Genomic DNA, 20,725 nt, shown 5'->3' with positions numbered 1-20,725 from the left:
TCTTACTGGATGCTTACTCATACGGAATAGTTTTGAAGGTTAGCCCTGCAGGCCCTCTGAAAACGACTTCCAAAATGTCTTCGTGGTGAGGAAAAGTTCATTTAGATATGCACTATGATTTCAAATTGCCAATCGGAGAAAATTACTGATTGTTTTTAATGAACTTTTCTGTTATGAGTACATTCCTTGAAAAACAAAACAAAACAAAACACATAAAACATCAATTAAAATGAACAATGTCTGTATTCAGTATCAAGTGTGGGAAATAAAGGAGAAAATACCGCACACCTCCATTCTTCAGACTGGTGCCCATCTATTGTGAGGCATCTTTCTCCCTCCATGCTTGTTTTAAGCAGATCTTTCTCACAGACCAATTTTTGGCCAGTTGATGCTGTTTCCTCCTAGGCTCATCAAATAAATAATCTTACAGTTCCAATTTTTAGCAGTTTTTGCACATTCACTTGCAAAAGTCTCTTCAAACAGACATTCTGCTGCCTTTAATTAAGAGCAGTGACAGTACAGCAGAATTAGTTGCATTAAACATCAGCACTGTCTGCATCAAAGCCAAAGTTTCTCCTTGAGCTCTTGCAAACAAATTGAAGTTGGGACTGTTACTCCTAATGGAATAATTTGCAGAGTAATTAATAACTGCTAAAACAACTGCTTCTTAGCGTGCAATACTTCCGACATGGTCTTCCTTTGGAACAGCATTTTAAATGGCAAAAGAGGCATCTGTAGTTTGTATTGAGACACTACATACAGTGCCACACACGCTGCCTTTCTGGGAGGTGGTAGCACAGAATTCTGATGAGCTGCCCAAGAAATGCCATGTTTTTCTAGTGGAAGCCAAAAAAGCCCCAGGTTCTCTCAGTCTGAATTTCTCAGCTGAAAAAATCCAGATAAACACACCCTGACTACAGGTGTACTGTAAGAGATGAAAGTTTCTGAAATCACCTGCAGACAGACAGAAAAAGCAATGCAGATAGCAAAGGCACAGGACAGAAAGCACTGTCAGAGATAGGCAGCCCTGAAGATCAGCAGTGACATCACATCTCCATCCTCTTTTCACCAGGACAGTCCAGCGCAGGGTCTGTATGGGAATGAGGGTAAGGAAGCCCTCAAGTAAACTAACAACTTCTCCCTTCCCAAGTAGCACAAAGATAAAACCATCTGTGTTTTCATTCCAATTAAGGCGAATTAGCAATGATTCAGTTGCAGTTTGTTTTTGGATGGCATATTGGTTTCAGCTTTTCTAGGCCTTTTTCTTATAAAAGTTCATTTCATGCTATCTCTGATAACTTTTTTTGTCTGAAACACTACTAATTAGATACCAAATGGGCTGCACTGCAATTCCAAGTGTTAGAGGCAAGGAAATCCCTTTTCCTCAGCTCACATTCCACTTATCTGCCACACCAGTACACCCCACTCTATAAGGAACACTGAAAAAGGAGTTAATGAAATTGCTAATGGAGGAACGCGTTCCTTTCAAGCAGAAATTGAACTGGAGTTTTAGCTGTACAGAATTAGGCATTCCCTCCAACTTTTACATGGATGCATCTGTATTAATTTATGCAGCTGTTTAGTTACAAGTGTTGCAAGCTGATTGTAAGTTATCAGTATGTGCCTTGTACTGTAAACTGTCATTGTAATAAATTTAATAATCATAATCCATCTGTAGATGTCTCTTGTGCCTCTCTCTTATGGGGAGTTTCAAGCTGGCCTGCAACAGATCTCTTTTCATTAGAGCAAAGATAACAATTCCAGGACAAGCAGTCCAATTTACTACATCAGCACAGCCTCTTTGACAAAAAGCAGAGTATTTTCTTTGCTCTCTGAACCCCATCTACTGTTAAATGCTCCGCTTTCATTCTATTCCAACAGCAGAACCAACATGACGTTTGTTTAGACAGAGTATCAAAAATCGTCTACACTCGGACTAAGAGCCTAGCTACCCGACTAAAGCAAGTATAAAGCTTGTTCCACTTCAGGTCTTTAACTGCATTTAAAGTTTGCACTGGCATTTTAACTCAGATCACCAAGTTTGCCGAACAAAATATTAGAGAAAATACTAGAGTTGACTGATGATGACAGCGCACACAGAACATCTCAGGAACTCAAACTCTGTCTACACTTTGACTTTGAGATCAAGAAAATAAAGACTGTCTCTGTTCTCACTACTGAACACCTGCTGACAGGAAAGATGGTTTTGAAGAGAAACAGAAAAAGGAAACCAAACACTGTATTTCTTTTCCTATATCACAAAGAAAGGGTAGAAGATCAGAAAAAAATCCAATTGGTTCTATTCTGAGAAATATACTTTATGACGTGTCAAAAAGGAGCCCAGGAGTTTTGGCAGCATTTACCAAAACCGTGCTACAAAAGTACAAATGACTCAGCTGTTCTTCCTACTACAAACTGCTGTAGTGAAGTGAATCACACCACGTGCTTTCCTAACACATTTCAAGTCTCCCAAAAAGCAGGAAGTGACCAACTTATAAGATCTGTGCTATGAAAATTGTATTTGTGAAAGCACCACAGAAGTTTTTAGAAGAATTACTAAATCAGAGGTTTATTGGAAAATAAAATAAGTTGAAGTGATCTGGAGGAGAAAAAAAAGACACCAGTCCAACATCTTCAAATACTGTACAGGAACAAGAGCAGCCACAGATGCAAAAATGAAGAGCTGCTTACCTCTGGAAGGCCTCAGGTAGGCAGGGATCTCCAGCAGGATGCCTCACCTCCACTGCCAGCCCTTACATGAGGTCTGGGAAGGGGTGGATCCTGGCTTTACCCCTTCTGGTCACTCAGATGAATTGCTTGTACCTGAGCTCCCCTGGGTTGGCCCTGCCCTCCCACCAGGTGCTCAATTACTGGTTCAAGACATGACTTAGCATTGCCACCACACAAATAACAACAGGAAAAAAAAGCAGGAAAAAAGAACATTGTGAAAAGCATTAAGAACACAACCTATGAACTGTGACTGTTGTCAGATATCCTACTTACCAAGTTATAGTGCACAGATAACTTCTTGCTTATGGATGGACAGACGGACATACCTAAAATACTACCTCCAGAACAAGCAGACATGAATGCAATACATGAGAAAAGACTGAAATACCTTATTTCACACACACAAAAAAGATGACATTATTACCTATATAACAGCATTAAAAATGACCCACACATTGGACACAGTATGTACCTTGCACTTTATTTCTGTACATCAGGTCCCTAAAACTAAACCCAAACGTATTTACAAAATCCATATGTCAATATGCATTAGCTTACAAAACACCACGTTACATACAGGGATCGTTTTCCAGGCTGTTCCATTGCCATTTCCCCCTCTTTTACAGGTGTTTATGATTTTTGAGAGCATTGCTGGGCGCTAATAACTCTTGGTAAGGCCTGAGACTCTCAAAGCATTAAGAGCTTAGGAGTTCATTCTGATCCACCTGCAGAGAATAGGAGCTGCCTGTGGGAGCATTCTCACCTGAGCTGTTCAATATTCCTATAACTCCCCAGAATCTTCAGATGAAAAATACTGAAGATAAAGCTGGACTGATTTAGACAAATTTAATACTTTGACTGCACAAACTGATGGAGGGTGTGCATCAAGTGATCCATTAATCCATTTCAAAAGATGTTCTACTATAGCACATAAAATGTATTTTATGAAACCTAAAAATAAATAGGAAACTCTTCTGTACAAATGTCCATGAAGCAGCGGATTTTCCTCTTGGTTGAGAAACCAAGAGTTTTTGTCCACTACCGTGACATTAATCTTCTTCTTTCTCAATGTAAGATTTAGCACCAACACGTGCCATCTGCCTTGCCAAGTACCGGTCCCTTGCTGACATGACAGTCTCTTCATTGCTCCGTTTGGCAAATTTGCTCATGTTCTCAGCTGGTTTTTGTGTCTGTTCTTTCTCCTCTTTCTCCCCTTCTCCATCCTTACGTTTCTGCCCAGACAAATTCCCAGAGCTGGAGCTCTTCTTCTCATCCACCTCTCTCTCTTGTCCCTTTCTCTCCTTTTCCAGATCAGCGTCATCTTTTTCTAAAGCTGCAGGACTGCTTTCCCTCCTGTCCCTGTATTTTTCATCACTACTAGCTTTCTCTCTCCTCTCCTTTGAACGATCTTCCTTCTCTCTGCATTTCTCCCCTCTCTCCTTCTCTCTGTCACTGGATCTATCTTTACCACTTCTTATTCTTTCTTTTTCTCGTTCCTTTTCTGAACACTTCTCCTCTCTCTCCTTTGCCTTCCTCCATTCTCTACCATGCCCCTCCCTCTCTTTTCTTTCCTTCTCCTTTTGTTTATCATCTTGCTCTTCCCTTCTCCTATAATAGTCTTTACCAGTGTGATCCCCATATCTGTGTCGCTCTTCCTTTTCCCTCTGGTGATCCTTTTCATGAGTCCTACTTCTCTGATAGTCTTTTCCCCTGTATTGTTCATCACAGCCCTTTCTGCTTGGTCTGCCCTCTCCCTTCTTTGTAACATGGTTTGTCTGTTCTTTCGTGCGCAGCTCTTCTTCCGCACTGGACGAACTCGGTGACCTGGAACGCCTCTGGCTCTTGTGATGTTTAGTCTCCTCCTCGCTGCTCTCAGAGGAGGCTCTCCTTTTCTTCTTTTTCAAACTCACTTTAACAGATTTATGTCTCTTCTCATCATTACTATCACTTTCTAAGTCAGTATCAGCATCTGGATTATCTTCTTCTTTAACAGAAGGTTTGAGCCTTTGTCGTTCGTATGGGCCTTTGCTCCTTTGGCTGGATTCATCATAACAACTGTCAGATTTATCTTCCTTTATCCTACATTTTTTATGTTAAAAAAGAAGAGAAAAAAAAACATTACACAGCCAGAAATCTCAGACTTCTCTATAGGTTGACTTCCAATCAGGACTTTCAACAGGACTGTAAACAAAAGATGCAGCTGAAAAAGTCTACGGCAGCAAATCTATTTGGTGCTCAGGTTCCAGGAATCTATTAGAGATCTGCATCTAGTTCATTGGTGAACGCAAGTTGATGGATTTATCTAAAAGAGTGAGTAAGGTTAATATCTGCAGTCTCTATCTAAGGAACAGAACAGAGATTTGCATTCTTGTTTGAGCTTTCTGGCAAGCGACACATTTTTTCCTCTGTATTTTTTCCCCTATTCTTATCAGATAGTCAGAGAAGAAGCAGGTTGGATGTTTCAATGATAGAGGCAGGAACATAGCTTCCGTAAGTAGATTTTTAATCCAGTAGTTCTGAAGATGTCATTCTTGCAGCTTAACAAAAATCAGTTCCTTTTAGCAGCTCATAGATTTGTACATAAAAAAGATGATCCATGAAGGACAAATTTTGGCACTAGGCAGAACAGGTTATGCTCAGTCACACTTTCCTGACTGGTAAGGAAATACATGTTCCATCACACACAAGCTCTCCTAACCAGCTACAATAACAATCTGTGGTAAATTCTGATGGATCAGCACACCACCTGTTATTTCCAATGTGTGGCATATCCTTATAGCAAACCACCTACAATTCCTTTATTTCACATAGCCAAGTAACTTAACTGTGAGCACATTCTTCAGGTAAGGACTTTCTTTCTAACCCACTCTCAGATTCAGTACAGCTTTTATGAAAGCTGCATTTTCTTTGTGATAGCAAACACTCAGTGAGACTGAGGTCTGCAGACCATCCCAAATGAATTTTAACCTGAATTAACTGTTACAAATGGTCATTTGTTGCATATAATGAACACATATCCCCTTCAACATATTCATCTACAGGACAGGATTTCACCATCTCAACTACATAAATAACTCAGCCTCATCTCATTACTTTGCCTTGGACTGTGTATATATTAAGATCTTAAAATTCTCCATCTGAACATTCAGAGTTTATTTGATTCATTTCCTTTTACCACAGCATTAGCACTGAATTTGTTTATTTTTCATGAACCTGCAAATGTGGAATGAGTATAAAGTCATTGTTCCATGTTTTTTCCAGATGTTAATATCAAAGTCATTTCTCTTTGACTTGCTTCTCTGCCCATTATGTTACCTTTTGCCTTCCTCGTGATCCAACACATGCAATTTAATGCAGATTGCAAAATATTATGCAAACCAAAGTAAATACAGGTAAGAATAATATGAACTATTACAAGCATGACAGTCTGCTGACACTTTTTAACTTGTCCTCCAAGTTTTTTTGTCTTATCATCTATACCACTGATGATCACTGGACATTTTCCAAATAACTCAATTAAGCATCTGTACCAACTAATCACCCAACCAGTGTGTTATAGCATTCCCTGTCTAATTCTTGCAGTATTTCCATAAGACTGGAACCACATCCAAGCAGAAGCTGTTTTATATCTGAAGCCCTTCCGAACCGCATCATACCTGGCTTCACGGAAGCTGCACTTTGGCACCTCTTCTTCCCCTACCCTCTGGTTTAAGAGATGTCTGTAGAACCCACTGAGGTCCTTCTGTTTGGTCACATCCAGGTATGCTAAGGGGAAAAAAGCAAGGCTAGATTTACTGTGCTGTAAATACTCACGAGACACAACTCACAACTGGTAAAGACAGCAACAAGAATGCTATCTTCATCCCAAGAGGTTTTTAGCCTGAACTGGAACGAGCTCTGAACAAAGTGATCTGACTTCATTGTAGGCCATGCTTGAAACAGCAGACTGAAACAGATGGCCTTCAGAGGTCCACTCCAACCTGAATTATCTTATTCTAGATGCTGAAAATGCAAGGTTACACCTCAACCAATTCTACCTTGTTTGTTATTCCACTACGCATTCTAAGTCCTATTTCAATGACTGTTCAATAGATCCTGCATAATATGTGAAGTTAGAGAGTGTGAGCATCACTGTACCCCAGGCTTACAAGTCTTCCTTCAAAAACTGACACTTTCTCAAAAATTAAAACCCCAACACACAAATGGAGGAGCTTCCCGTGTTCCTTCAGTAACCTGTACAAGGCAAAATAACAGATGGGAAGTGGGATCCAATTCAGTATCTGCCATCTGCTCCTCTTTGATATTTAAACCGTACCAAGGCTCACAGAAAGACTGGATGACAGTACTGTCTGTTATTACAATGTCATACTTCTTCTAGGTGGAATTCTGCTGCTTCAGTGTTAGTCTCACCCTCCAGAGCTGCCTCTCTTCTTTCTCTTTCCTCCTCCTCAGCCCTCTCTTGCAGCTTCTTCTTATAGGCTGAAGTCACAAAAGCCTCTTTGTCAGCAAATTCTCCTCCCTCCATTTCACGCTCTTTCTGAATTTTTCTTTCCATTCTTTTTTCTTGTTCCTTCTTCCTAATCTCAGCTGCTTTGAGGATATTGTGGATGTATCTGGGCTAAAAGAGAAAGGAAAAAAAGGTATGATGCTGAGAGATAATTAAGGTGACTAAGAAAACACAATTTGGGACTGCTGGAGATGTTGAAGGGAGTTTCTAACAGAAACTAGTCTAACACATTCTTATGCTGACAACAATCTTATATAAACTGTAATTCCCTTTTAGGGAGATTAACAAATACAGAAAAATATGCCATATATTGTAAGCGAGGTGGGAAACTTACAGTCTGCTTCCAGAGAACCACTGGATCAAGGACTCTGAAGTATCTGACTGACTGAATTCTACCACAGTTGCTGCACATTACTACCTTAGGTAACAGCATTTGAGCACAAAACTCGTATGCCCCATTACAGAATCCATTCAGCAAAGCTTAAAAGTTAAGCAGTTAAAGTTACTCCAAGCACAGATAAGACAGAGCTCAGACACAAAGAACACATTTTTCAGCACTGACCTTTTTTTCGTCTCTCCCTGATAACAGTCTGGCACTACTTTCTTTCTTCTGCTGCTGCATCTCATCATAGATACTGTCATATTCATATACTGTAGCATCTTCTGACAAAGCCTTCTGAATTTCCAATTTTGTCTAAATCAAGACAAAATAAAACAAAACACGTGGGGTGGGAACTGACACAAGAATGAAGCATGAAATTAAAGGCAGTAATTTCCTAATCTGCCACAGGCACGAAGATCCTTCGTTGCACCTCACCTGCTTCATTGCCTGCTTCTTCAATGCCTCTTTCTGAAGACTTTCACCAACGGATGGCTGCAAGAAAAGATTGCAGAAATAAAATTAATCACATTGACACAGCTCACAACTATATATAAGCAGTTTCTTTCTATTAGGGAGTCTCTTACTTCAATACTATTTGTCTGCAAGCAAGAACAACTAGAAATTCATTCACAGGCACACAATGGATCTGCCTCTTTCCTGGGCAAAGTACTGCAGCACTTCAACACACAGGTCTTGCATAAAAGTGGTGATGGATTTAAGAACACAATTTAATGACCAGTTTGCCTCAAAAGCCACAAACAATTTGATGTCATTTCACAAAACAAGCGGTCTCAGTTAAGAAACACCCAGAGATCTGTGGAAACTGTTCTGTCCCAACACCATTCTCCAACCACCACCAAAAAACTCAGGAAGATGACCTGTCCCCCACAGCAGCACGGGTCAGCCTGGTGGTGTGAGGAGCTGGCACATCAGCAGCCAGACTTCTAGCCAAGGCCAGCTACAGCCAATGCTGAAACAAATTCCTAAGGCAGGATGATTGCCCTACACATTCTCATCAACCCTAAACTTCTTTTAGTCGTTGCTAGAATAAAAGTAAAACACAGAAACCACCCCCCCCCCTCCCCCCCAGCCAAATGAACCAAACTTGGAGTTATACCCTCCTGCCAATTTATGCATCAAAATCATTTTAATGTTCTCACGTATTTATACTGCAGAATACAGAAGGATGAATCTTCTCAGTGATGTTATAATTGTATTTCCAATAGTCTGTGACAGTTCAGTGCTGCTCAGAACACACTTGCACATATTGGCTCAGAGAAGCAGCAGTGCTGAGCAGGCATTCTTACTGACAGCAGAATGAGAACAGCATTCAGAGCAAGAACCAAACACCCGAAAGGATTTGGCAAGATCCTGAGTTGATCAGTATCATTAGTTCTGTATTTTTAACAGCAAGAATGCTGCTGATGGGAGCAGCACGTACTTCAAGCACTCACATTTAGCTGCTCAACATTAATATGCTGGAAAACAGCAGTATTAATCCTCCCTAAGGAAAAAAAACATATCTGCTACTATAAACGTTTTCTCTTCACCATACTTTCTATAAACACATGAACAAACCAACCCTGAGTTTTAGTCAGTTTTGCCTTTTAATTAGTGCTGAACTGGCCCGCACATCTCTTTCCTCAACCAGTAGGCAGTGCTGTTTATTAAGTACATTCACTATAAATGAAAGGGCTTGTTTCCTTGTGTCTGCCATGAAGGTTTGGGGCAGATGGGAGTGTGATGCTCACCCAGCTCCAGCCCCTGCTCTCCAATGGTTCTGGGATGCTCACGTTGGCAGCACAGGACAGTACTGAGCCCTAAGGAGTCTCTGCACGCAGACAACAGAAAGCACAGACTCCACTGAAGACAGAACAGACCCTGCAGCTGTATTTACAGAACACCAAAATATCTGGTGACCAGAAACACAGCAGAGACTGTTTTCCCTGTCTGCCCACGTGAGATGAACGAGTTGATCTGCAGACACAAAGGCAGCAGTAACAGACAATCTCATTATTGCACACACGCCTGTAAGGAAGCCCACCTGCGATATGTTTGCCTCGAATGGCAGCAAGTTTACAACAAACACCTTCCCTAAAGGTTTATGGCTGACAATTTCCTGTTGTGCCCTGAGCTCTGATAGATGAGAACTTCCTGTTCTTTTGTATTGTTTTTACTTATCAACTGCCCATTTATTAAAGGCCTATAAGCTCAGCGATCTGTCTCACACTCGTACTGCACTCAAGCTATTCTTCCAAAGCACAAAGCTTGTAGTTTTAATATCTGCTGGAAGGAAAAGATACTTTAACCCTCTCCTGTAAAAGCACACATGCAAACAAACAAACTTCAAAACGAGACTCTGAAGTCTACCTGCCCTACAAGGCCAGGGCAGAAAGCTCTGATGGGAACAAAAAGACAACAAATAGAACAAAGGGCCTCGGTCTATGAGCACTCTCACTGTTCTCTCCCATTTCTTAGAGAAAAAAGAACATGAAAAATAAGTCCATATGGCAGTCAATCTCCTTGGCACACACTCCCAGCTTCCAGCAACCCGCAGCAGAAGATTTCCCGCACAGGAGGATGCACCTGGGCCACTGTTGGACACCACGAGCATCCCTTTGTTTGACTCATCCATTTCTGAGCCCATTTATAGCTCTGGCCGCACCGCAGCGTCCCGTGGCGATGGGTTCCACAACTGCATCACACACTGTCTGGACAAAAACAACTTCCTTTTGTTTCCATGAAACCAGTTCATTCCATCCTACGTTCTGCTGCTCATATTATGAGAAACAGCAAACCTGCTTTACTTTCTCTGAATCATTTTTGCTTTTCTGTGCTTCCTCCACACTCACTTCTCCACTTTGCTCAGGGATCTCTGCCACAGCCCCTCAGTCTGTTTGCTCTTGTGCTGCATGAACCCCAGTCCTTATCACTACTCAGCACTCTTTTTTTTTTTCCAGACATTGCATTTTTGGGCTTTTTTGGAAAGGAACTGTAAGCAAGAACAAAAATGGGTTTACAACCCAATGCAGTTTTCTTTTCAGTTCCAGTTTCTTTATGTTTGCTCCTCCTTTCTTTTGGGGGGGGGTCACTAAAACAAGCCAGCCCCCCACCAGCCAACACTCACAGAACATTCCCACTGCCACCACCGTGTCCCCCTGCACTGAGCACCCACTGCAATCTGTGTGCATTTTGGTTTTTATCTACACTGCCATCCTGAAGCAACAGATCAGTTCTGAAGGTTGCTTGGTACGGTGCAGGTAATTCTAGTTCAATAAACAGACATTTTAATGCTGCAAAATGAGTCTCAACTTCCAGAGATACTCCCAACTAAATGGTAAATGAAGAACAGAATGCAGAGCAGCGCACAGGGGAAGTGACACACTGCTTCTTGAGACACAACGTGAATAAGGGGGTAATATGAGATACAGCATGTGAACAAGGGGGTGATGTTTGTGGAGAAAATGAACAGACCACAAGCAGCAGCAAACCACAATGAAAGCTCATTTCTCACATCTCCCTTTGCTGATGCATCACCTGCTCTCCACTAAAGGCTCTCCGCAGGATGACCACCTTCCCTCCATATCTAAAGACAGTAACAACCCCTGCTTATGAAGGCAAATAACTCAGAACCAGGGCAGCCAGGAAGAACTGCAACCACCTGCTTCGGTTGTCCCATTCAACACTGATGAAAAATATCTCAAGATTTCCATCCAAGATGTTCTGCTTGCTATGAACTAACCCAAGAACATCTTCATTGCTGGCTAATGCCCACTGATGTACTTTGCCACAGTCACATTTTAAACTCCTGCAGCAAAGGTACAGGCAAAGCCTTAATAAAATACACACATAGCATTAAAAAAAAAAAGGAGGCAAAAGTTTGGTATCTCATATATAATCACAGCCCAAGTCAGGTGTGCAGATTTCCCAGCACAAACTTTATTAGAGTTCAGTTAAAAATACATAATCTCCAGACGTTTGAGATGTAGTTCTGAGTGATAAGCCAGCAGACAGGAAATGAAACCCCTCCCAAATGCAGCTCCTTATCTTGAAAGCTCTGAAATTATTATTGAACTAATAAAGTAATTTTGCTTTTTTTTAAAAGTGATCCTTTTTTGATAAAAGCAGTTATGAGATTATTACATTTTGCTGGGGATGTACCACACCAATGCACAGGACAACTTTTAACAGTCTTTATAACAGACTGGTAGCGAATGTCAGCTTTTCTGACAGAAAAAATCCTTGATCTGTTACATACAAGTTAGCTGGCAGCACCATACACTGTTACTATTACTGTTATTGTAATTGCTATCATTCATTACTTTACTCCGAAAATTAAAAAGAGAAAACACAGAAGTGAAAAACAAGTCACCCCCCAGCTAGGAGAGTTTCCAGCCCTACCATCTGAGGTATAATGGCAACCCATCATCTGAAGCTCATTCTTGGGCTCTGGAAAACACAGAGTCCATTCCTGGATGTAGAGAAAGACAGCAAATCCCAAACTGCCACAGAAAAGGAAAGTACTGCTGCCCCGGATGGCAGTGCATCCAATTGTCCCTATCAGCTGTGCTCAAAGGAAAGCCTCTCCTTAGAGCCAAGCTGGCAGCTATGAGCTGAAGCAGAGGAACACATCCACACGGTGCTGAGGATGCAGCTAGGTGAGGTGAGAGATGGCATGTCAGACATGTTCACATCCTCTGCACTTCCTATAAGCTGCAGTTTCACATTCAAGGCTGACTGGATATCACTGGGAAGCCCTCAGCCCTCTCATGCAGTGTACAAAGGCAGCTCCAACGCCCTCAGCAGCAGCAGATGGGATTCAGCCTCTCCCAGAGGTTGGCAATTGTTAGATTTGGGCTTATTGTCACAAAACATAAGAGCTACCAGTTCATTAAAAAACATTTACGATGTTTGGTTATAGGAATTAGCAACTGACAAATATTATTTGATGCTTAATTAGCACTGTTCTTTGCAACTACGCAATCAAAACAATGTTTTCTGGGCTTCGGGTAAAAAATAAAGTATAACACGCACGTAATGACATTATGATCAAACTATCACAGACAATTTCTGATTGATACTAGCCAGTAAACTGCAACCTCATCTCCAGAAACAGAAAAAGAAGTTGCAACCTTAGCACTTATCCATATAGAGACAAGTCACCTCCACAGCTCTGAGTTCCTACCCTTTACCCATAGACTACAAAGCTACTGCCTTTAAATTCTTCACAACTTCTGTTTAAGAACAGGGCTGTCTGTAAGCACCCAAACAGCCTAAATGCCGAGCCAGTTCTTGGGTGCACCCCACACAGCACTCCATCCTGAAGTGTAATTTTTAGAGTGCAGCCCCCTCTACTGGAACAAGCAGAAAGTTAGTATTTTCATTCTAACACCTTAAAAGCAGATAAAGACTACATAAAAGAACACTATGAATGTCATGCAGTGGAGTCATACACCTCCGAGCACCAACAAAGCGTGTGGTCACTGAAATCCTGCACACAGTGTTATCTCTTATTAGCAGAACTGAGTGCTTTGAGAGCTACGTATCATCCACACCCAAATGATTGTCTCTCAGTACCACAGCCATGAGCAGATGTGCACATTAGGGCAGTAAGCAAATCACTTACAGAATACAGTGCAAGTATCAGAAGAAAACTGTTGAACTGACCTCATCATCAGAGTCATCTGCAAACACTGAGAGCTTGTTGGAAGCCAGATTCTTCTGCTGCAATTTCTTGGGCATAATAAGCCCATACCTAGGGAAGAACGCTAAAAATTAATTTTCATGCTATGTACACATAGCAGGTTTCAAAACAGAGCTCTGCTATTTACAACCCTAGAAACAGAAGATGAGCAGCACTATAATGTATAGAGCACAGCTCAGGGCAGTGCTGATGGCAGCACAGCCTGCCAGCTTCTCCCACTGCCACCATCAGCCTTTTTCCATACAAAGTTTAGGGATAAAACTACCCATCTTCCTAAATTAGGCCACAAATACCTTCTTAAATGATTTTTCTTTCTTCCTTCCTCAGGGAAAGAAGAAACGATTTTAACTTGCAAAGGACCGACCCACACCCAATGCTCTGTAGACACACTTTTGGACAGCAACGTGCACTACCAACGTACAGGTGGAGCTGGGGCAATCAGCCAGGCCGTGCATCCAGCTCACATCACATCACAAGGCAAACAATCAGCCAGGCCCTGCATCCAGCTCGCGGCCCTGGGGCAGCCCAGTTCTGAGGTGGCGGTTGGGCCGCGCCGGGAGCACGGCGGTTTCTGTGCGAATCCTGAAGGGATTCTGCTTCGTTGGAGTTAAAAAGTCCCCTCAGCGCTGTCGCAGCCGCCCCCCGCCCCTTCCCACGTATAATTTTTGTGTTTTTTTTTACTTTATAACGAACGCTGTTTTACGAGTTTTACGTTCAGGCCAACGCGGCGAGGCCGCTGTCCGCCAACAAACACCGATCGGGACGACCGAGCGCTCCGGTAGCGCCAGCCCCGGCCGGAGGTGGGGCGGGACACGGCTCGTGCCCGTCCTCGGCGGCGGCCCCGTGACGCCCCTCAGTTACCGCCACCCCGCCGCGGCCCGCACTCACTGCTTGCTTAGCGCCGCCATCTTGTCCCGGCAGCCGCTGGGCACAGCCGCCTGCTGCTCCGCGGCCGCAGATTCCTCCTGTCTCTGCTGCTTTCCACTTCCCTTTCTCTGGGCGCTCCCGCCGCACCGATCTCGTTTTTTGCTCTAGAAGGGCCGCGGAGAGCGAGCGGGAAGGGACAGAGGTAGGAGATGAATTTTGTAACAGCGGAATGGCGAGTGGCGAAAATGCCGCTGCGGATAGGCAGCGATCTGCAGCGCGCGCGTCCCCGCGCCCCTCCCCCACCCGCCGGCGGGTGCTGCGGGACCGGCGTTCCCGTCCGCAGACGTGGAGGCGCCGGTCTGAAAGGAGAAAGAAGGATTTAATTTCCCACAGATTTATTAAAAGAAGCCGTTCTGCCAAAAGGAGTGTTGCACAGATGCAGCCTTGCTGCAGGCTGAAGTTGGGGGCTGTATGAAAACAGCGGGGCTGTGCTGCAGCGCGCCTATAACTGCTCACAGTGCTGATTAACAGCCGTCAATTAGAGCTGCTTCTAAAATGTAACTGAAGGAGGGGGGATCCTGAGCTTCTGTGCTTCTGAGTGCTGCTATCAAGTGTTCCCAGCCTCTCTTACTGGAACTTCAATAATAAAGCCTCAAGCAGCCTTTTTAAGGCTTAGCAGATAGATTCATACTCGCAAAATTATTTCCTTGCAGTGTTTTTACTGCCCTTAATGGCACCTAACTAACTGTCTTGATGAGGGCTGAGTTGCAATGCATAACTAATAAAAGCAAACAATTAATGAAGCAGTGTTTCATTACAGTGCTCCTTATCAGGAGCTGGGTTAGGTGAGCAGCTGGTGGTCTTAACAGGAGGTGTTGCTGTGGGCAGTGCTGCAGGATGGGGCCGTGCTGCTCCGTGTGCTCTCTGTCAGCTGGACCAGGCACAGGCAGGAGTGCACCCAGCGCTCCAGGAGCCGGGCTGCGATGGAACCCTGTGGCCAAACTGCTGCCTGAGGCGCCCCTGCAACAGAGAAGAGCTGTCACTGCAAAAGGCTAGCTTGAAATCATGGAGTCATACCTCTGAACATCTCCCTGGGAGCGGGGTGTAGGTTATGTGCTTCCATATTCCAGGACATGTCTATGGAACATAGGGGTATTGTCCAACACACACCGTGTGTGAACGCTGATGTTCATTTAACAGGAATTCATAGCATCACAGAACCATTTGGGTTGGAAAAGACCTCTCAAATCCCCACATTCAACCCCAGCCCACAGTGCTCACTGACTACAGCCCTCAGTGCCACATCTCCATGGCTCTGGGACGCCTCCAGGCTCACGGACCCTTCTTCACACTGACCCGTCCCTCAGCTGTTCCCCATCAGACTTGTGCTCCAGAACCTTCCCTTGTGAGTCGTACTGATTTCAAACCACTGATCTCACACTGCTGTCCCACACATAAGTTCCAATAATTTGCCAAAGTGTTTTGTGTGCCTTTCCAGTTAAGCCTAGGAGGACTGGATGCTCGAGGCCTGCTTCATTCTCTCCAGAATTAGTCTAATGTACATGGGAACACATACAAAGGAGCTATGACTGCTCACTGCTCAGCAGTAGGAAGGTCACTGTAAATGAGTATCCCCAGCTGAATTAGTAAGTCTGTCCACACTTAATTTTAACGAGCCTCTCAGTCTGTCATTAAATCGATAAGGGAGAGATGTCAACAAGAACACCACTTGCTTCTCCTGCAGAGAGACTGAAAATACTAGTAGCCTCTTGAGTACTCTGGCACCAAAAAAAGCTCATATTCATTAAATGAGGGAAAGACAGATGGAAACCTAACCTCCTGTTTATGGCCAATGAGTGTATGGAGTACCTGGCAGATGGTGTTTATGAGCAGGAGGGCTCCCACTGTGCTCCCACACCCATGATTTGTTTGGAGCTAGGTCATTGCCTAGTGCACAGCAGGTCTGATGTACACAGAACAGATTATTTGCCCCAAAAAACTCATAATTGTTAGCATGTTACCTACAGGTTTACAATGAGATCACCCGTTCTGCTAGATCTCAAAGCTGATCTGCTCCCCTTCCCTCAAGGCAGTGAGTTTTGATAATAAATACAACAAATTGACTTTTATTGACGAAGTCTGCAGATATTTAGGACCCCTTATCTATTGTTTAATCTATCAGGAAATCAAAATTAGTTTTGGAAGTGAGGACTTGAAAGCGCTCAGCTGAATGTCACTACTGAGAGTGTTTCATGGCTGAGCTGTGCCTGATCATCTCACAGTTACTGTATGGTATTTACCATTGATACAGTTCTGCACCAGCTCTGCTGGAACGTGCACAGATGCAGCAGTGGGATCAAAGCAATACATCTCCTGAATTAAATTGTCGTCAAGTTGCTGCAATGAAGAGAACAAAGAAGGTCGGATGGTGAAAACCTTAAGAGAGAGTTGCAGAATTAAAGCTGGCTAAGGTTGGCCTGTAGGAAACTTGCAGGCAGCACTTCTAGAAATGATAAGTCAGAAAGTGGGAGACGGAAAGGAAGAAATAAACGTCTCACCAGTATGCACTGATTCCAGTTCTCAGTCTTCTCTGTGCCCTCCCACTCTGGATGTAAAAGCAACAGCACAGCCTTCATTGTGTTATGTACCAGAGCTGGTGGGTCTTCATAGCTCCTGATTTCAGCAAAGCTCTCGGCATTCAGTTTCTGGATACACTCACGCAGGTCCTGCAGCATGAAGCGGTGGAAGACAATCCCTGCATGCCTCACATTCCTGTGTTCTGCCTCTGGAATCACAAGCAAACCTTTCAAGAAGTTGCTCGGAAACATTCACTGCTCAAGACTCACATTACTGGCTGAACAGCTGTGCCTCTTTGCCATTAACTCATTTTCTCCTTAGCAAAGAGCTTGATCCATTTACAACCCAAGTGTGCTATGAAACATTTCAGAAGGTTATGTGTTCTAGGAGGCAAAGCTTTCTGTAATGTGTGATGTACTGAGACTGCTGAGTGCCTTAAGGGGATTAGACAGGTGCCATAAATGTTACAGAGCAGTCCTGAGAGCACAGAGGGCCCAGGCACACAGGTAGTTGTGACACTGATCCTTTCCATCTCAGCCGGGGCACTGAGCAGAAGATGTTAGATTCCTGAATGCAGCACATTGCTTCACACCTTTGATTTCAGTGGAAATCCCGTGAACCAAAGCCAAAATCTAAACATGCTGCTTAAGGGTACTGTGCTCAGCCCCTGGGCTTGCTCAGGAGCAGTACTTGGACCAAAGGTCTTTGGTGTCATTTGTACTTGCACAAATACTTCAGAAGTGGTTTTACTGCGATTCCTGCTTTTACCCCTAACGATCTCTCCTGGCTCTGTGAGCACAATACCCAGGACACAGCTTGCTTTGGCTTCCTCTGAAGGCATCTTCAGCAGTTCTGAACAGGCAGCTTGGGCCATCTTCAGCATTCTCTGCAGGTCCTTATGTTCGTGGGGAGGTAATGTCTGCTGGGGTCCAATGCTGATATCAAATAACCCCAGAGCTCGTCCCGACAGGTCCCGGAGAGGCACTGCAATGTGCTGTTCTCCACAGACAGAACTGCAAACAACCTCTGAGCAGTCTGTGCACTTAAACAGGTAATCTCTGAAATGAGAGTAAAGAGAGGAGTTAAGTCCACAGCTTTACCACTCCAGTCCCTCTGGGCACTTTAGCATGTTGGAGTTACAGGTCATTCGTCTCTCGCTGTTAAAACAAAGGTATTGTCTTACAATTATTATTTAATTCCTTTAACTGAAACATGAATGTGTTTAAGTCTCATTAAAGCCATATAGAGAATGGAGAAAATTACATTTTGGAATACAATATTGCTGAAAGTTGCAGCTGTTGAAAACCACAACAATTCAACAAAGCTAAAAGTAGGATGTATTCTCACTTTAAAAACAACTTCTTGTTTGATATGCTTAAGACAAGTCTGTGAGGATCCTGGCAGCTGAAGGAAACAGATAATGACAAGAAATGAGACAAATATGGCCAGGAAAAAAAAAGGCAGATTACTGTAAATAGTGAAATCCTTCACTACAGGCTCTGATCCTGCAAACCTTCCACAACAGATGCAGAGCTTACTCGGCAGCTCATCCAGTAAGCATTAAGATGGAAGCTAATTTTCTGCAGGCCTAAAATCAAATAGAAAATGCACCTTGTGCTTTCATCATTCAGCATCACATAGATCCACAGCTGGAGCCTCAGCAGTGAGACAGCTCTGGGCAGGCACTGCAGCAGGGCTGCGTTACAGCCGGCCTCACGCTGTGTGCATTGTGCAGGCTGGGATCTGGGACCTGGGGTGTCTGGTAACTGACTGCAAGTGCTGGAGCCCACCTGAAAAGGTTCTCTTTTCTGAGGAGGAGGACAGGAGAGGTCTGGATTTCCTTTTGTCCTGTACTGTCTGTAGCAATCATTCTGCGCAGAGCATAGTCGCACGTCTGTCAGACAGGAGAGGGATGGTTAGCTGCATGCAGGAGAGGAACAGCCATTGTGAAGCTTGGAGAGGGCAGAAAGTGTTTGTGTGTGTGTTAAAATTCCCACATACATTTGAATGCTGTGAGATGGTTTTAGACATCTCCCAGCAATGCCTAGTTTTATTACCAGGCATTGTTTTTATTCCCCTTCTTGCTCAGGGTGCATGAAGAATGTGCCTGGACCCTCCCTCAGCCAAACCATCTAATGCGTCCCCAGGCTCCACACCGAGGAACACCCACAGCCTGAGGAAGAGGTTTCCCTTCTTTTTCACATCGTGTTACAGTCCTCATTTCTCATGGCACGTTTCTGTCAGCATGCTTTGACACATGACCTGCCTATCGGGCAGTTAACGAGGACAGGGCAGAGCCTGGAATGAAAACAGAAAGCTTCCAACAAAAACAACGCTTATCAGAGGAAGCAGATGAATTATGGCTTCAGCAGATGTCATACAGGCATTGTGGTGACATGGGATCATTCCTTACTATTACACACACTTTTCATCTCCTTAACTTACTTGTATGTGAAGTGACAAGCTTCCCAGGGCTCGAGTGCCTGCTGAACCACTGGGACATGATCTGCTCATAGGTGGGCTGCCTCTACAAGCTGCCTAAGTGGGAGCAGCCCTTCCTGCACTGCACTTAGGTCTTGGTTCAGATAGAAGCCTTTGGGCATTTCTTTTTTTTCCATGCCTTAATTTTCACATGCACAGGGTCTCCACTGAAGGGCATCTCCCTTTGTGGAGGTCTCAAATAGCAAAGCTTTAGCAGGGGTTAACGTATGGATGGATGATTCAGGGATGGATGGATGGATAGAAGGATGGATTGAGTAGGTGTGGGGTTTTACTCTGAAATAGAAGAATATTCTCTTGTGCCATGGAGAAAGGAGCTATGCTAGCAGCACTGTTTTACACGAGAGGATGAAAATAAGGAAGAGCACCCTCCTTTACAGAGGGAACCTTCCCTCTCTACCTCTATACCTTTTGATACTCAGGCAGGCACAAGTATCTCAGACAGGCTTCAGTTTGACAACAAAAGCACTGGGAAATCACAGACAGCTAGAAATGAAATATCTCCCCAGCCTAAAGTAGGCCTGTCAGCCCTGTGTACCTTTAATCAGCATAACCTTCCTCATCAGTAATCTGCACACCTGATCATTGCCAGGCTCCACCAGGTACGTGCTGACAGCGTGGATGCTGGGCACTCTGTGATACAACCAGTCCAGAGCAGTGAGGGCCATTTGCAGAACACTTCCTAGTGCACACACATGCTGGTAGGCTTTGCTGAATGCATGAGAAACTCCCTGTGAAAGCAGAACACTCCAAATGAGTCAGGCAGTTCTATGTGAGTTAGGAAAGGAAACAATTAGGATCATCCAGCAACACGAAGCCAAGCGGTTGTAATAATCACTTTAACGGCAGCTTGCAAAGGTGAAAAGTAACTGCAAAATGTGTGTTATTAAAGCAGGCCCTGAGATTCCATGGCACCCAGGTCACAGCCAAGCACTGTGATTGCTCTCTGTGGTGATGCACAGCCAAACCCGCTGATAACGTTGGCTTGCTGCGCTCCCTGCTGCCCGCATGATGCATCCACAGCTCCACTCTAAAGAGCAACACTGCATCACAAGGAAACCCAGCCTGCTGGTGCTTGTGATTGATCTACCGTGCAAAAAGTTTTCGTGTTGGGTTTTTGGGCCACCTTGTAGAAACGAACACAGATCTGAGATTCAGTGCTTCGGTAAATAAAGCTGCTCTCTGGGCTTTGCACAAGTAACTTAATAGTCAGGTCTGCAGGAGAAGCTTAAATAAATGACTGATTAGATGGTATCTGATCATCAGTTACAAAGAAGATGTCAATCAGCACGATACTGGTAAGGTGTTCTGCTCACACACAGTTTTATCACATACAATGAAGAGGAGCCCACTGCTTGGTTTCTTTTTTCTGAGTTGTACCATCTTACATCTCAGGGCAAACCTGAAAAATTCAGCGTTCTTGCCCATTTTTTTTTGTAGTACAGACTCACAAACGGCC

General features: G+C 43.8%; 2 protein-coding genes across 2 annotated transcripts in view; both read right to left on the bottom strand.

The window, feature by feature from the left end:
* Positions 1–3,779: 3,779 nt before the first annotated feature.
* Positions 3,780–14,231, bottom strand: NSRP1 (nuclear speckle splicing regulatory protein 1; the record flags this gene model as incomplete). Its single annotated transcript, XM_079545152.1, has 7 exons — positions 3,780–4,809; positions 6,387–6,495; positions 7,141–7,348; positions 7,800–7,931; positions 8,055–8,111; positions 13,287–13,374; positions 14,212–14,231. 7 exons carry the CDS (start codon positions 14,229–14,231, stop codon positions 3,780–3,782), a joined length of 1,644 nt encoding a protein of 547 aa, XP_079401278.1.
* Positions 14,232–15,052: 821 nt separating this feature from the next.
* The window catches only part of EFCAB5 (EF-hand calcium binding domain 5), a gene marked incomplete at both ends in the record, with an annotated part of 29,741 nt that continues 24,068 nt past the window's right edge, over positions 15,053–20,725 (bottom strand). The window contains 6 exons of the mRNA XM_079545301.1: positions 15,053–15,210; positions 16,491–16,587; positions 16,749–16,975; positions 17,572–17,825; positions 18,558–18,661; positions 19,845–19,997. Coding sequence (XP_079401427.1) covers positions 15,053–15,210; positions 16,491–16,587; positions 16,749–16,975; positions 17,572–17,825; positions 18,558–18,661; positions 19,845–19,997 — 993 coding nt within the window. The remainder of the gene's footprint in view (positions 15,211–16,490; positions 16,588–16,748; positions 16,976–17,571; positions 17,826–18,557; positions 18,662–19,844; positions 19,998–20,725) is intronic.

This window comes from Tetrao urogallus (assembly GCF_951394365.1).
Source record: "Tetrao urogallus genome assembly, chromosome: 20".
Lineage (NCBI taxonomy): Eukaryota > Metazoa > Chordata > Aves > Galliformes > Phasianidae > Tetrao > Tetrao urogallus.
This window is presented reverse-complemented; position numbering and strand designations above follow the sequence as displayed.